The sequence below is a fragment of the Oncorhynchus mykiss genome, chromosome 9 (genome assembly GCF_013265735.2).
Source record: "Oncorhynchus mykiss isolate Arlee chromosome 9, USDA_OmykA_1.1, whole genome shotgun sequence".
NCBI classification, from domain to species: Eukaryota; Metazoa; Chordata; class Actinopteri; order Salmoniformes; family Salmonidae; genus Oncorhynchus; species Oncorhynchus mykiss.
The window spans coordinates 46,185,829-46,202,715 of record NC_048573.1 but is presented as its reverse complement, the minus strand read 5'-3'; the positions used below and the strand labels follow the sequence as shown (position 1 = coordinate 46,202,715).

At 40.8% G+C, this 16,887-nt stretch overlaps 1 protein-coding gene across 2 annotated transcripts; it reads left to right on the top strand.

Moving 5' to 3' along the window:
* The first annotated feature begins 2,465 nt into the window (after positions 1 to 2,465).
* zmynd12 (zinc finger, MYND-type containing 12) lies at positions 2,466 to 15,560 on the top strand. 2 transcript variants are annotated; one of them, XM_021615908.2, is made up of 8 exons: positions 2,466 to 2,755; positions 5,788 to 5,929; positions 6,353 to 6,524; positions 7,177 to 7,346; positions 10,725 to 10,847; positions 11,013 to 11,094; positions 12,776 to 12,921; positions 14,884 to 15,555. In XM_021615908.2, exons 1-8 carry the CDS (start codon positions 2,604 to 2,606, stop codon positions 15,010 to 15,012), a joined length of 1,116 nt encoding a protein of 371 aa, XP_021471583.2. In that variant the 5' UTR covers positions 2,466 to 2,603; the 3' UTR covers positions 15,013 to 15,555. The 2 variants fall into 2 exon arrangements, with proteins under 2 accessions (XP_021471583.2, XP_036844040.1); XM_036988145.1 differs by lacking the exon at positions 10,725 to 10,847 and having other exon boundaries at positions 14,884 to 15,560.
* Positions 15,561 to 16,887: the final 1,327 nt, after the last annotated feature.

Genomic DNA, 16,887 nt, shown 5'->3' with positions numbered 1-16,887 from the left:
GTTTCTTATTATATTCTCTTTAATTTATTTGATTGAAATGCTCTTATTTTCAGTTTGCAGGACAAAACACGCCACATACATCTTTTATATTCAATTCAGTAACAGTTACCAGTAGTGATCATATCCTGTTGTTCTTTTCCCCCTGAAATGATCTATCTACACATGAAGATAGCAGCAAGGTCACTATAGGTAAAGTTGTTTTCCTGGGCCTAGAATAACAGATAACACTACACAATTCAACTCAATGGACTAATGTCAGGAAAGGATCAAAGACAGAGTTAAATCATTAGTGTGCATGCAAGTCCACTCTAGATACTTGACATTCAATGTGCCAAAGGGGCATAAGGGATGCAGATTGGATATATAGTTACAATAAAGACTTGATTTGATGTGGTGCCAGACATAGCATACATAAAAGCTAAAGAGGGTGTGTCGGATTTCAAAATGCTTTGGGATAAACGTGAGAATCCTCGGCCGAAGGAGGCTATCGAGGAGAGGGGAAAACTCCTCCGTTTGCTTATTAACGAATTGACACTCCTATTATGGAGGAGAGGAGGACGGAGGAGTCGAGGAGAGGACAGACTTTTTTCCAATAGAGAATCTCTCGGAGAGAGAAAGGAAAAGAGGGGAAAGGGACAGGAGGGAGAAAAGAGAGTAGAGTGCTAATATACACACAGACTGTTCTCTCCGCTACTACAAGGCAAGTGGTACCGATGCACCAAGTCTGGAACCAACAGGACCCTGAACAGCTTCTACCCCACAGCATAAGAATGCTAAATAGTTAACCAAATAGCTACCCGGACTTTCTACATTGACCCGTTTTGCACTAACTTTTCTTCTCTATTTTCTTTCTCTCTGCATTGTTGGGAAGGGCCCGTAAGTAAGCATTTCACTGTTAGTCCACATCTGTTGTTTACGAAGCATGTGACAAATAACATTTCATTTAATTGAATTGAATATGTAATTGGTCCACAGAGTAGATCTTCAATAATGACTCAAATTTCAAACAAAACACTATTGTATTTCTATCACTTGTTTGAACATTTTCTGTTGACAACATCTTTGTCTACTGACACCCCTTCAAAGGTCTAAATACAGCTATATACTGATCTTTCAACGCAAGCAATCTGTCATACTTTGAACTGTTCAATGTACAAGCACTAAAACAATACATGGAAAACACTGGTTTCATAGTCTTTGGAACTTGTCTTGGAGTCATTGAAATCTAGGGGTAGACACAACAACAACAATAACAGCAACAACGACAACAACAACATGTGTCTTTGTTGCCAGGCTATGGCAGCCACCAGCAGTCCACCAGTGTGCTCCATCTGCCTGAAGATGTTCTCAGACCCAGTCACCACCACATGTGGACACAGCCTCCACTTGGCTTGTATCGGTAGATACTGGGGAAGTAGTGACCAGTACCGGTGTCCACTCTGTAATAAGAGATTCTAGAAAAGACATGAGGTTGAGGTTGTTGAGAAATCTAAAGCTAGACATACTGCCCAATGTGAAGTGTTAACCTCGGCCCCAGCCACAGCTAGACATGGAGAAGAAGAGCCTGGCAGTGTTTTCACTGGATGGAATCTCATCACCCTGGTAACCCGTAACCACATATTCACTTGGAGCCTGACAAACCACTGGGGGAGTGGGGAGAAAAGTTGGTATGCACTGTGTGTGGATGATGGAACCATGCATTAGTAAGGAACAAACCAATGAGACATCTCTTTGTAAATGTATTTTTGTTTCAGTTAAGAAAGGGCAGTCAGAAATGCATCAGATGATCCAGGAGATAATGGAGAAGGTTAAAGAGGTCAAATGCTCAGTGGAGCTCAGCAAGATGAGTCAAAATGGTCAAAACCCACAATGACTGCTATGTGTGACTTAGTTGACATGGCACCTACTACCACACTCTGTTCAAAGGCACTTAAATATTTTGTCTTGTCCATTCACCCTCTGAATGGCACACATACACAATCCATGTCTCAATTGTCTCAAGGTTTAAAAATCCTTCATTAACCCGTCTCCTCCCCTTCATCTAAACTGATTGAAGTGGATTTAACAAGTGACATCAATAAGGGATTATAGCATTCACCTGGATTCACCTGGTCAGTCTATGTCATGGAAAGAGCAGGTGTCCTTAATGTTTTGTACACTCAGTGTACAAAAAAGTTCCAGTATAAGAATTAAATACAAATGTTCAGTTTTGTCATAATCATCAGTGTCTTAAATGATACAAAATAAAACCTTATAATCCAAGTATTTTCACGTTCTGAGTGTAAACTTTATTCCACTATCACAAAAATACTTTTGGACAGCTGAAGCAAGCACATTTTTTTTTTTCAGGAAAATGTGTCATAAAATGTATTATTTATCTCTCTGATCAAAAGTTAAATATGTTCATACAGAACAAACGTTTAAATACGCGGATCTGTTTGTATTTGTTGGATGCCTGTGTTTCTGTGCTATTCTCTTTTTTAAACAAGTAATACCATCAAAGGTCGTCTCCATAGCAACCTGAAGCGTTCAGGAAACAAATTGTAAAACATGTTCTTCTCACCGAACAATAGCAGACAGGGTAAACTTTTATTTCGTTTATCATGAGCTCAACAACGAGGAGTAAATCTCATGTTTCGGTACTGACGTCAGCGATAAATCCACTTGCAAACCCAAGAGGGGCGAAAAAGCTTTGTGAGCTTTGTCAAAACCTTGCGTACCTGCAATGCACCAAATGTCGAGTAACTTTCTACTGGTAAGTTTATGAAGTAACGTTAGTAGTCGACATAGCTAGCTAGCAAAGATAGTACTTAAATGACCATAAATAATTATTGCCATTGTTTAAATATGGCTCCACTTTTTTTGTTGTGTAACTAGTGGACTCCAGTAGTTAGCTACACAACAAGAACAACAACTTGCTAGTAAGTTGCAGTAGTTAAAAGCTTCTGACTTGTAAGTTTTATGAAAAATACATCTGACCAGTTTCAATACTAGGTGGCAGTGTTTAGCTAGCTACAAAAGTATTACTAGATTGTCAGAGAACACTAAAAGCAGACTTGTGTTTGTCTCAGACAAAATGTGGTACTGGAAACAGTTGGAAAGCAAGTTATCTCTTCTGAAGCATATTTTTAAGAGAATAATATCAAGTGAATTATGCCTAAGCCCTATCACGTGGTCTCTGAAAGAGTGCACCCTTATGTAATAGCAAGTCCTACTGAATTTCTAGTTTTATATGCTACATTTAAAAGCACAATCCTTAATTCGTTCTTCATCCAAACAGTAGCCTCCCCACTTGGTTCACACCCCTTGACTTTTTCCCCAAGAAATTGTGTTACAGCCTGAATTTAAAATTAATTAAATTGAGATTTTTTTGGGGGGTCACGTTGTTACACACAATATCCCATAATGTCAAAGTGGTATTATGTCTTCAGTTTTTATTATTATTATTTTTTTTTTTACAAATTAATACAAAATGAAAAGCTGAAATGTCTTGAGTCAATAAGGATGAAACCCCTTTGTTATGGCAGGAGTAAAAATGTGCTTAACAAGTCACGTAATAAGTTGCATGGATTCACTCTGTGCAAAAATAGTGTTTAACATAATTTTTGAATGACCTCTAACTCATCTCTGTACCCCACACATACTGTAAGGTCCCTCAGTCGAGCAGTGAATTACAAAGACAGGGAGGTTTTCCAATGCCTCCCAAAGAAGGGCACCTATTGGTAGATAGGTTAAAAAAATAAAATAAAAAAAAACAGACATTGAATATCTCTTTGAGCATGGTGAAGTTATTAATTAGTCTTTGGAAGGTGTATCAATACACCCAGTCATTACAAAGATACAGGCGTTCTTCCTAACTCAGTTGGCAGAGAGGTAGGAAACTGCTCAGGGATTTCACCGTGAGACCAATGGTGAATTTAAAATAGTTACAGAGTTTGTCTGTGATAGGAGAAAACTGAGGATGGATCAACAACCGTGTAGTTACTCCACAACACTAACCTGATTGACAGAGGGAAAATAAGGAAGCTTGTACACAATACAAATATTCCAAAACATGTATCCTGTTTGCAATAAGGCACTAAAGTAAAACTTTAAAAAATGTGGCAAAGAAATTAAGCTTGTCTTGAATACAAAGCTCTATGTTTGGGACAGGTGTGACCTTGGTGTCCTGACTCTCTGTGGTCACTAATGACCCCATGGCATTTATTGTAAGAGTAGTGGTGTTAACCCCAGTGTCTTGGCTAAATTCCCAATCTTGTACTCATACTATCATGGCCACCTAATCATCCCCAGGTTCCAATTGGCTCATTCCTCTCCCCTGTAACTATTCCCCAGGTCGTTGCTGTAAATTAGAATTTGTTCTAAGCAACTTACCTGGTAAAATAAGGGTTAAAAAAATCTAATTAAATCCCCAGTGACCGGGTTAGGTTTTGACTTAAATCTACTTCACAATCTGTGGCAAGACTTGAAAATGGTTATGTAGAAATGATCAAGTATCAATTTGACTGTACAATCCAGGTGTGCAAAGCTCTTAAAAACATACCCAGAAAGACAGCTGTAATTGCTGCCAAATGTTATTCTAACATGTATTGACTCAGGGGTGTGAATACTTATATAAATGCGATATTTAATTTTTAATACATTTCTAAAAACATGTTTTCTCTTTGTCATTTTGGGGTATTGTGTGTGCGTGAGACTATTATTTTGTATACATTTTTTTATTCAGGCTGTAACACAACAAAATGTGCAATAAGTCAAGGGGTATGAATACTTTCTGAAAGCACTGTACATAATATGGCCTAGTGCTTGGTGACAGCCTTCCACTAGGCCTAAGCTTTAAGGGATGAGACACTAAATCCATTCCCTCTGAGGGAGCTTAAAAGTGTGTTATATCCCTGGCTCTATTCCCCCTGCTGCATCTCTTCTTTTAAAAATGCATTTCTCTCATCCTGCAAGTATTCTCCAAAACAAGATAAAAACTAGCCTACTTCTGGGGCCAGCTGTCTGCCTACGTCCCAATTTAATACACATCTCCATGCCAAGGGTCTGCATAAACACTGCCATGCTGCGGAGCAACAGCTACAATCCCAACTAGCCAAACACACCATACATTATGGTCTACAGACTCAGAGTTAGGGACCTTCGATGAATGAGAAAGTACAGGTCTGTGTCCTTAGGATCCCCTTGACTCTTGTGTAAGTGCATGCACATTTCAGCCCTTGTGAGCCAGCCCATATGCTGTGTTATTGCCATGACGTGACTGAAACACCAGACCAGTAAAAACACATTGGAATGTTCAAGCACCGCAGAAAGAAAACATGAGGAAACTCAGACAGTTCCACGGCATTGGGAAAATAGCAAGATGCATGAAATTATAAACCTGTTATTTAATGGCATACAATTTAGGATACCTTTAGGGGAATTGAAAGATGTTGCACATGGATTCAAATCCTATCTTAGGCCTATGCCTTCTTATTAAACTGTTAGAGAAGGCAATGTGACTTATGCAGGCAGACTGATGTCTCATCTCGTCTAGTGTCGCTTAAAATGTTTCTGTAGACAGATCTACGCATGACATGCCAATGCATACAGGTACAGGTATAATGTCTTCAAAACAAAGTTCCGGAAAACAAGAAATGCCATTTGGTGAAAGTAAGTACTGTGAGAAACCACATTGCTCACATCCAGTCCTGTGTGATTCGCACAGCAGGGTCAGCTAGGACAAAGGGAAGGGAGCCCATTTTGGAGATTGGAATGCAGCCCATGTCTCTTTTTTCTTTTTTTCAGTGACACGGAACACCAGCAGGCTGACTGGGTAGGAATCCATGAGAAGATCTGCCAGCTGCTCATCCCCATCCGCACCGCAATGCCCTTCCACAGCCTGCAGGCGGACAGAGACCACCACCGCACCCAGATACTGCACAGACAAGTGAGGATCAGACACTCACCAAGGTCTCATTCATTAGGGCACACCAAAGTGAAACGTTTTTGTTTTGTTTTTAAGGGAAACAAAAACCATCGATTCTTATGGACAAGTCCAGTTAGGGAGGCTCTTTCAGTCCTTTTCTACTGTTTGTTGTCTAATGAATATGAACCTGAATAGAGATAGCTGAACCCCAAATCGATGTTTTGTCAGACATTTGCATAGCTAAAGAGTAATTTGAGGACAAGAGGATTTCATGCCATCTGTTAATTAAGAGCCTATACAACATTTTAGAAATCTGTAGCCCTCAATCGCAAATTACGTCTGTAGAAATGTCCGATAACTTTGATTTTGTGCGGAAACAACCTACGGAAAAGCATGCCCTACACTGTAACTGTCGTGTCTTTGCCTGGTGTAACCCCTGTTTAGGAGGAGCTGATTGAGATCTCCAGGGCTGTGGCTCAGAAGAAGCTGTTCGAGGGGAAGTATCAGGAGTCACTGCCTGCCGCCCAGCTCTCCCTGCGCTGTGCTATGGATGTCTACGGCCCCAGTGCTGTCCAGCTGGTCCCTGCATACCTCCTGCTGGCGGAGGCAAACGTGGGTGAGTCACAAGATGGAGGAAACTCCCCATGAGCTGGCAGTTTTACCAAAGAACCACAGGAAGGCAGAGACCAAATCGATTCAAATGCAGCTATGCGATACTATTGTATTTACAATATTCATGCAAGGGTAGTAGTGGATACATTAGATTTTAGAGAGAGTCTTCAGTCCATTTTCAGCATTGTGTTGAACTCAAATCATTGCTGATCTGTGTCGAACTCTTTGTGGGAACATTCCATTCCTTGCGGGCCGAATCTTACTTGGGAACCGTGCTATTTCATTTCGCTGCACTCGCAATAACACCCGCAATAATATCTGCTAAACACGCGTATGTGACAATAGAATTTGATTTGATTTTGATTTGAATTCCCTCTCAAATCTCCCATTTCCGCTAAAGTCAGAGATACGTACATGGATCTAAAGCTAGTGTTCAGCGTTCACAGTCAATAGTCCTGCCCTGTAGATTCATGATTTAGATGTTGAGACCCTTACCTCTGATCTGTAGGCCCATAGTTCTGTGCTGTTTAAGTTTAGTTTTGACCTGGATGTGACCCTTGACCCTGCTACTCTGACCTGTAGAGTGACCAATGCCACTGAACTGTAGACTGTTGTTGTGTTGCGAATGACCCATTCCTCTGCTCCCCTCCCCCCAGGTCTGGGCAGTCTGTCCCAGGCAGAGGGGTACCTGTCTCAGGCCGAGTGGACGGTGATGAAGACGCCCGAGTGTAGCCAGACCGTCCGCCACCAGCTGCACCGCAACCTGGGTCGCCTCTACACCGCCACGGAAAACCTGGAGGGAGCGCTATTGCACTTTGCCAACGACGTGAGTGTCAAAGCTTATCAGTGGTCAAATCTACCAGTGCTTCAAAACCACAGATTTACTATGGCAGTCAAACTATAGGGGGGCATTTCAATTGTGTAAAGTGGCTTCCTCTCTTTGTTTCTTTGGTGAAAAGATGGGATTTTGTGGGTCTACTTCATATTTACTAATTTCAGGGTTAGAGAGTAACAGATTACATGTAACATATTACAAAAAAAACGAACTGAAATCCGTTACATTACCAGCAAAAATATTGTAATCAGATTATAGATACTTTTTAAAAACCAGATGATTACTTGACACCTTTCTGTTTTATCAATGACACTCAAATCAGCATTGAAAAAAGGCACAAGTTTAAGTTTGTTCCACCTGAGTGAACAAACTTAAACCACAGGTCAGAGACCACTATGATGACACACCAAGTGTGTTTGATGGATTGCGGGAAAAGAGAAGGAATAGACATTTATAGACTACAGTCCAAGTATGACTTCCAATGGTGCAACTGCTGTCTGCATCCAAATATTATTCAGTTTTAAATAAACGTTTGGAGGTAAGGACAACAGCAGTGGTGTAGCCTACGGGCGATACTGATATCAGTTATTATTGATATCTACATCGCGCATTGATGTGAATCACACTGCTGGCAGAACTTAGCGATTTCCGCTAGATGGGCCAGCGGCAAAGCCAAAATTGGCTATGTAAAAATGTATGAAAACCAACATTTGCTTTTTAGTCTTAATTTAAGGTTAGGTTAGGCATTAGGGTTAGCAGTGTGGTTAAGGTTAGGAGTAAGGTTAGGGTTCAGTTTAAAATCAGATTTTCTGACTTTGTGGCTGTGCCAGCTAGTAACCACTGTGCAGAGCTCCCTCCAGAACAAGGTTAATGTCGAAAAACAGAACCTGCACTTTTAAAGATCCAATGCAACTGTTTTTATCTCAATATCAACTACTTCCTGGGTAACAATTAAGTACCTTACTGTAATTGTTATCAGTTAAAATTGTTTAAAAAATATATATATATTTTGCTAGGACGGTCTGGGAGTGGCCTGAGTGGAGACGGGAAAACTGAAAGCTAGCCGTTATTGGCAGTCTTTATTATTGGTCTATTAACTAATTTAGCGCCTGGGGATGTCACCAGTAGCCCTTTTACAGTGCCTTGCGAAAGTATTCGGCCCCCTTGAACTTTGCGACCTTTTGCCACATTTCAGGCTTCAAACATAAAGATATAAAACTGTATTTTTTTGTGAAGAATCGACAGCAAGTGGGACACAATCATGAAGTGGAACGACATTTATTGGATATTTCAAACTTTTTTAACAAATCAAAAACTGAAAAATTGGGCGTGCAAAATTATTCAGCCCCTTTACTTTCAGTGCAGCAAACTCTCTCCAGAAGTTCAGTGAGGATCTCTGAATGATCCAATGTTGACCTAAATGACTAATGATGATAAATACAATCCATCTGTGTGTAATCAAGTCTCCGTATAAATGCACCTGCACTGTGATATTCTCAGAGGTCCGTTAAAAGCGCAGAGAGCATCATGAAGAACAAGGAACACACCAGGCAGGTCCGAGATACTGTTGTGAAGAAGTTTAAAGCCGGATTTGGATACAAAAATATTTCCCAAGCTTTAAACATCCCAAGGAGCACTGTGCAAGCGATAATATTGAAATGGAAGGAGTATCAGACCACTGCAAATCTACCAAGACCTGGCCGTCCCTCTAAACTTTCAGCTCATACAAGGAGAAGACTGATCAGAGATGCAGCCAAGAGGCCCATGATCACTCTGGATGAACTGCAGAGATCTACAGCTGAGGTGGGAGACTCTGTCCATAGGACAACAATCAGTCGTATATTGCACAAATCTGGCCTTTATGGAAGAGTGGCAAGAAGAAAGCCATTTCTTAAAGATATCCATAAAAAGTGTAGTTTAAAGTTTGCCACAAGCCACCTGGGAGACACACCAAACATGTGGAAGAAGGTGCTCTGGTCAGATGAAACCAAAATTGAACTTTTTGGCAACAATGCAAAACGTTATGTTTGGCGTAAAAGCAACACAGCTGAACACACCATCCCCACTGTCAAACATGGTGGTGGCAGCATCATGGTTTGGGCCTGCTTTTCTTCAGCAGGGACAGGGAAGATGGTTAAAATTGATGGGAAGATGGATGGAGCCAAATACAGGACCATTCTGGAAGAAAACCTGATGGAGTCTGCAAAAGACCTGAGACTGGGACGGAGATTTGTCTTCCAACAAGACAATGATCCAAAACATAAATCAAAATCTACAATGGAATGGTTCAAAAATAAACATATCCAGGTGTTAGAATGGCCAAGTCAAAGTCCAGACCTGAATCCAATCGAGAATCTGTGGAAAGAACTGAAAACTGCTGTTCACAAATGCTCTCCATCCAACCTCACTGAGCTCGAGCTGTTTTGCAAGGAGGAATGGGGAAAAAATTCAGTCTCTCGATGTGCAAAACTGATAGAGACATACCCCAAGCGACTTACAGCTGTAATCGCAGCAAAAGGTGGCGCTACAAAGTATTAACTTAAGGGGGCTGAATCATTTTGCACGCCCAATTTTTCAGTTTTTGATTTGTTAAAAAAGTTTGAAATATCCAATAAATGTCGTTCCACTTCATGATTGTGTCCCACTTGTTGTTGATTCTTCACAAAAAAATACAGTTTTATATCTTTATGTTTGAAGCCTGAAATGTGGCAAAAGGTCACAAAGTTCAAGGGGGCCGAATACTTTCGCAAGGCACTGTAAATAGCTTTTACAACAAAAGGGCATTATCATAATTTTCACAATTTCACAGTATTATTTCAAACTCATAGTGTGGAAGTATATATAAAACACAGCAATATCTCGTTTTTGACTGCACTGGACCTTTAAGAGGAAAGTAATCTAAATGTAACTGAAAGTAAACAGATTGAATTACTGAGTTTGTGTAATCCACAAATTATGTTACAGATTACAATTTTGGACAGGAAACTAGTAACTGTAATGGATTACATTTAGAAAGTAACATACCCAACCCTAAAAATCTGAAAACACAATGATCGCAGGGCAGATTATAAGGAGTTTTACAGTATTGTTTTAAACCAATCAGGGCCTGTATTCACAAAGCGTCTCAGAGTAGAAGTGCTGGCTAACCTGATCCTAGATCAGCACTCCTACTCTGAGACGCTTGATACATATGCTCTTTTGCATGTCCAAAATATTTGCTCCGTGTTCACTGAAGGTTGCTATCCCCATGCCAAACATAAGTACCAGTGGAGAATCTCAGGAATTATGAATGCACTTTGACTACCTATTTGAATAGAGGTATAATATACTGCAATATTCCAGATCTGAACCTGTTTCTTTGGTTTTCAGGTGTACTATGCCAGTGAGGAGTATGGCTTGGATAACATTGTCACTTGTGGTGGCTACTTTCTGATGGCCAATGTCTTTATCAAGCAAGAAAAGATGGATATTGCCAGTTCCTTATACACTGAGGTAAAATTTAAATACGTGCCTGACAGTAAAACTGAAGATAAAATACTGTGTTATCATGATTATATTACTGGTCTAGTAGCATTAAAACAGCAAATGCGTCCATGAAAACATAGTGTTTTGGTGTGTTAGTTTGCCTGACTACTTTTTTTGTGTCTGACTTTACAGGTAGCAAGTACATGGCACTCTCACCTCACCAAACTTTTGGAGACGCATACTCCAGGATCCATGACGCTGGAGCACTTTTTTGGTGGGTACAGCTTCATATCAAATAGATACCGAGGACTGCTGAGAAATATGTATACATTCTTTGGTGGTGCGTATATGTGTAGTGCATCTACAACAGGTTTATGTATTGACAAATCATTCAAACCAAGACTAAATTAAAATGGAAACTTGATCAGATAATGGCTCCCGAGTGGCGCAGCGGTGTAAAGCACTGCATCTCAGTGCTAGAGGTGTCACTACAGGCCCTGGTTCGATTCCAGGCTGTATCACAACCGGCCGTGATTGAGAGTCCCATAGGGCGGCGCACAATTGGCCCAGCGTCGTCCGGTTTAGGGTTTGGCTGGGGTAGGCCGTCATTGTAAATAAGCATTTGTTCTTAACTGACTTGCCTAGTTAAATCAAGATAAATAAAAAATAAATGAAGATTATAACGCTGTTGAATTAGCCTCAGCTCCTTTAGTCAAAGTCCATACCCAGAACCATTGTGAACAGATTGATGGTAGATGATAATAAATTGTTGACACACAGAGATAAATTAAATTGGTCTATTTAATTCTGTGGGCTCACTAACAGCCACATGCTGCAGCCAATCACACACTTAATAAACAACACCACTGCCAGCTCTAAGTGGCTTGATGACATCAGTAGGCATCATCATCTCCACCAGCCCAACAGCATTTGGCTTCATTCGTTGATCACTGAAAATAAGGTCAGTGGTGCTAAATTTAGCATCTTACCCTGACGTGCTATCCTAGTGCTAAACCCCAGCTTTAAATCGACAGTGCTGGGGGCTGACTAAGACCATTCATGACACATCTCTGGCTGTTGCAGCATCCGACACCGCCTCTCTGCTGCTGCCCTGCCCTAGTCACGATGCTAAGCTTGTTAGCGGCAATGCAATTCCCCAGGATTTTCAGGCGAGCCACCACTGCAGAGCATGAGCTTGCTGTTAGCTCAAACCGGTCAGTTTCTGCTGGGATGTGTCTTCATCTCCTCTAATATGTGCATTCTGGCACAGGATGGCTATAATGCGCGCCCCAGGTTGGGTGCTACTGTTGGCTACATCTACTCATTGGTGGTAGATGAAGTAGGTTGACCCTGTCACGGCCACCCCTAACACATAAACAATGTAAAGCGCTTTGTGACCTGGTGACAAACGTTATATAAAACCAATCCATGAACATAAATGTGTGTGTGTGTGTGTGTGTTTGGGTGATTTCTAATGATCCCCATGCACATAAAGCCCCTGCCTAATGGGACAACCACATAGCAGGCTTAACTTGCCCAGCCATAAATTGTCCATCTTTCACTTAAACAATGGGAATGAACCAGGAAGATCCGTTTTAGGCTATGCCTACTGGAATTCCTAGCAGTTTGGTTATTGTCAGTGAAATATAAAGTCCCCCCCACCACCCAAATCTTCCATTTACATACATGATTTGTGTGAGAGTCTATTGGAAATGAATTAGATTCTTCTATAGTCTGGCTAGGCATGACAGATAATGAAAAAGCAGGAAACCTATATTTCAATTAGTATTCAGTGGTCACAGTCAATAATTCTGCCCTGAAGACTCATGAAGTTGAGACCCTTACCTCTGATCTGTAGGCCCATAGTTCTGTGCGGTTTAGGTTTAGTTTTGACCTGGAAGTGAATTCATTAGCATAAATGTGTGTGTGTGTGTTTTATATTGATCTCCATGCAGATGAAGCTCAGCAGGCGGAAGCGGACCAGATGCTAAGGGCCATGCTGAAGGTTCCGGAGAGTAGCCCCAAGCAGGCTACGGCCCAGAACACCCTAGTGGCCCACTCTCTGGCCATGCTGTGGTTCCTGGGAGGATCCCCAGACAAGGTGAGGTGTTATGATGACCAGTGATCTGGTGGTTACTGGTGACACCCTGACACATTTTCCTCCACCATGTGCTTCCCATGGAGCGCTGTCTAGAGACAGGATTAGTTTCTAATTGGTAAAGCTTTAAAGATTATCACTCTGGGGGGATTTAGTGGGACTCGATGCGACTGGCTTGATACTCTAACTGCCCTCCCCGGGCTTCTGGCCAGGCAACTTCTCTCTGATCTCGCAAGTATGCTAGTGCTTAGTGGGGGATTTTGGGAGTGTTATCCAAGGATGTAGCTAGTATGCATATCTATGAGAAAGGAGAAAGGTCATGCAAATGGAGAGAAGGATTTGCCAGAAATGTAATAGTTGACATTGTGAAGGTCACTCAATCCCACTGACCAACGAATTACCCAAGGAGGGAGTCTCTGAGTTTAATGCATCAGAAAGGGAGTCAGGGGGGATAAGGTATTTATAATTATGGCAGCGTTTCCCAAACTTGGTTCTGGGGACCCCAAGGAGTGCACGTTTTGGTTGATTATTTGAATCTGCTGAGTAGTCCCAGCTGATTCAAATGATCAAAGCTTGGTGATTAGTTTATTATTTGAATCAGCTGAGTAGTGCCAGCTGATTTAAAATGATCAAAGCTTGATGATTAGTTTATTATTTGAATCTGCTGAGTAGTCCCAGCTGATTCAAATTATCAAAGCTTGATGATTAGTTTATTATTTGAATCAGCTGAGTAGTGCCAGCTGATTCAAATGATCAAAGCTTGATGATGAGTTGATTATTTGAATCTGCTGAGTAATGCTAGGGCAAAAACCTAAACGTGCACCACTTGGGGTCCTGAAGAATGAGTTGGGAAAAACACTGAGTTATGGTCTTTAGTTCAATAGGACACCATGTCTTGGCGAGAGTAAATAACACACAAACCCCGAACGTCTCCCACGTCTGCTTCGATCTCTCCAGTCCCTCCCTCGCTGATGTTGCAGGGATCAGGAGCAGCAGCTCTCGTCACATGACAACAAAGATAGTAAGAGGAGTTGGCTAAAGGACATGCAGTAGAGATCTGGAGCAGGCTATGATTGATCGACCTTCAATGGGGGTTGAATGAAGCTCCGCTTGGCTAGCCATTACAGTGCATGTTAATGACAGTTGCTTGTCACCTATACCTCATCTGCACGGATCTGAAAAGGAAAGTGGGAGAAGCCGAAGAGAGGAGACTTGGTTTTAAATGCTCTGTTCTTTCAGATCAGTATGGTTGAAGGAGAAATATGAGGACAGGAAGCCACCATTAGAGAGGACTGAAATTCACCTATAGTCTGACAAGGCATGACAGATAATGAAAAAAGCAGGAAAACCAAGGACACATTTTTCATTCAATACCATATTTCAGTAGTGGTGTATAAACATATCTATTTTCCCCATTGTCCGTAATAACGGGAAAAAGTTAGATTCCCTTTACAGTTGGATGCTTCCAGAATTAGACATGTGTGTAAACTGGATGCATTGGTATGGATGAAGATACTGAATAAGCCTTTTACTGTGGCAGGTTTTATTGAATCTATCCAAAATACTGACTGCACATAATTTCCATTGCTACATTTGTCAATAAACAAAACATTTTTAGATATTGCCTGAATCATTTCAGTTCAATACCTTTCATCGTGGTGCATTAACATCAGAAGATTTGTATTTATTTTGTCTGGTTTGTAAAACGTCCTAGGCAGTGTCTTGGTAGTTCCAAATACTTCATTCCTTCATAGCCGCTGATAGATCAAAGGACTGGATATGTTTTCAACTGTCCTTTCAGATCAGTGAGCATGGTGCTAAGGAAGCTTTTATAGACTGTTGGGGCAAAGCCCAGTTTTACAGTGATACATATTACATACATAAATTAATATACTGTGTATATACACACAACAGGCAGTGTGTGCAATGGCTTTACTGTTTGTGTGTGTGTGTGTGTGTTGTCAGGCACTGGAGTTTGGCAGGAAGGCCCTGCAGTTCAGCCAGCTGGTCCCAGACCATAGCCTAACAGAGCCCATCCAGGGCCTGCTGCAGCTGGTAGCAGAGAGAGGCCCACACCTTACCATCGCAAGCTGACTGCCCGCCTGCCTGACCGCCGGTCTTCTTGACTGCCTGTCCATCCACCAGCCTGCTACCTCCTCAGCACAACACAAAAGAAGCACGCTCTATACATGAAAAAATGGGCCATAGTAGAATCATTACAGAATAAAATATGTTGTGACTTTCCGTGGTGACTTCTGATAGGATGTGACTGAACAGTAAGGATGTGTCATACCGGTGTGTGTGTTTTTGAGTTGAGAATAGAAAAGACCCATGATGCAGACATGTTGGGAGAGGTACATTTCAGATGTGATGTTCAGGCTCATATATGTCCACACTTGAGACATCTTCTATTCCCATTTGTGGGTATTAAGTATGCAATTACACTTGCCATGTAGTTTCTAAATAAATATCAGGTAACTTGCGGTCTGTCAAAATTAGCGTCACCCCGTTTTCATTAATAAGATAATGCTGGCATCTCATTGTACGTGAGTGAAACTTTATTTGAATAGTGACAGAACACGTCTGTTTTGAATAATGACTCATTTTATTTGAATAAAAAAAAGAGGTGTGTCTTTACATAATTTTTGCATGAGTAAATATATCAGCTAGAACCAAATTTAGGATCCATTTTTGCCATGCTGTCAAAATGGTTCACATAATAATGATAAGAGTAATGATTGACCCTATTTCTTCACACAAAATTCTTGCATGATTCGAGCCTGCAGATGCATGGCATTAGCGGTCCAAAACGTCATCATTTATATACGTTTTTAGTATTTCATCATACACAGATGGTTTGAAGGAGACATTTCTTGTGTTATGGAGTATATTGAATTTGTATTTGAACCCACAAAGTTTAATCAAATCATGAAAAAAAAAATGGGCGTAGCAGTTTATTGATCAACTAAATATATCAATCAATATTGTAAACCTTAGAGCAAATTCAGGTTATTTTCTGAAAACAATGGATGGATGAAAGCACCCTAAGGAACTCTTTCAAGTCCTACATATGTACAGGTCATTTCTGACATGTCTTTATTATTATTTATATCAAAACACAAAGAATAAATGTTAAAATCATTTCACTACTAGTATTATTAGTATTGAAATTTTACAACAATGCTTGTTTTTGGCATTCAGATTCATTTCCTATGTGTTGAGAGGCAGAGAAACTCAGAGACACATTGGATTCCTCAATTCCCTTTCAAATATATGAGCCAAATATACATTAGCAGCAATTCAGAAATAAATAGTAACTTTTAAGTTGTGTTGTGTACACAATCACCAATGAGGATAGTCACAAACCCTTCACACAGCAGAGGTCAGTACAGAACAGGCTGGAGTGTTACATCATCAAACCAGCACCAATTTGATAGCTTTAGCCATGTCATAAATAGAACAGCCAGTGTAACCTGTTCTCGTCAATTGGTTCCTTGTCTCCTTCCTATGGTGGGCACTGATCGGAAAAGACCGGATAGATGAAATCAATGACTAGTTGGGGTGCTGCCAGGCCAGTTTGAACCGTGATTTCCTATCAGTGTCCACAAAGGAATTGGGATGATAAGGCATTTTAAGTGTTTTTGGACACATACTGAACCATACTGAGTAAATTAACCTAGATACGCTGTCGGTTATATGAATGTAGTGAGCAGGGATATTATTCCAACAATGCATAAATTGGAGAAAACGGTCGTCCTTTAATTCTTTCCTATGGCTAGTCTTAAGGTCTAGAGGATGTGTTCGCTTTACATTAATCTAAAAAAGAATGAATGTGGAATGACACAGGCTTCATATAAAACACAATAAACAGAACCTTTAAAAAAAAGGGACAACAACAATTGTAGACCAGTCACCCAAAAGCTGTGGAAGGAAGCAGGGTGACTTAGACTTATTGATGAACAGACCCCG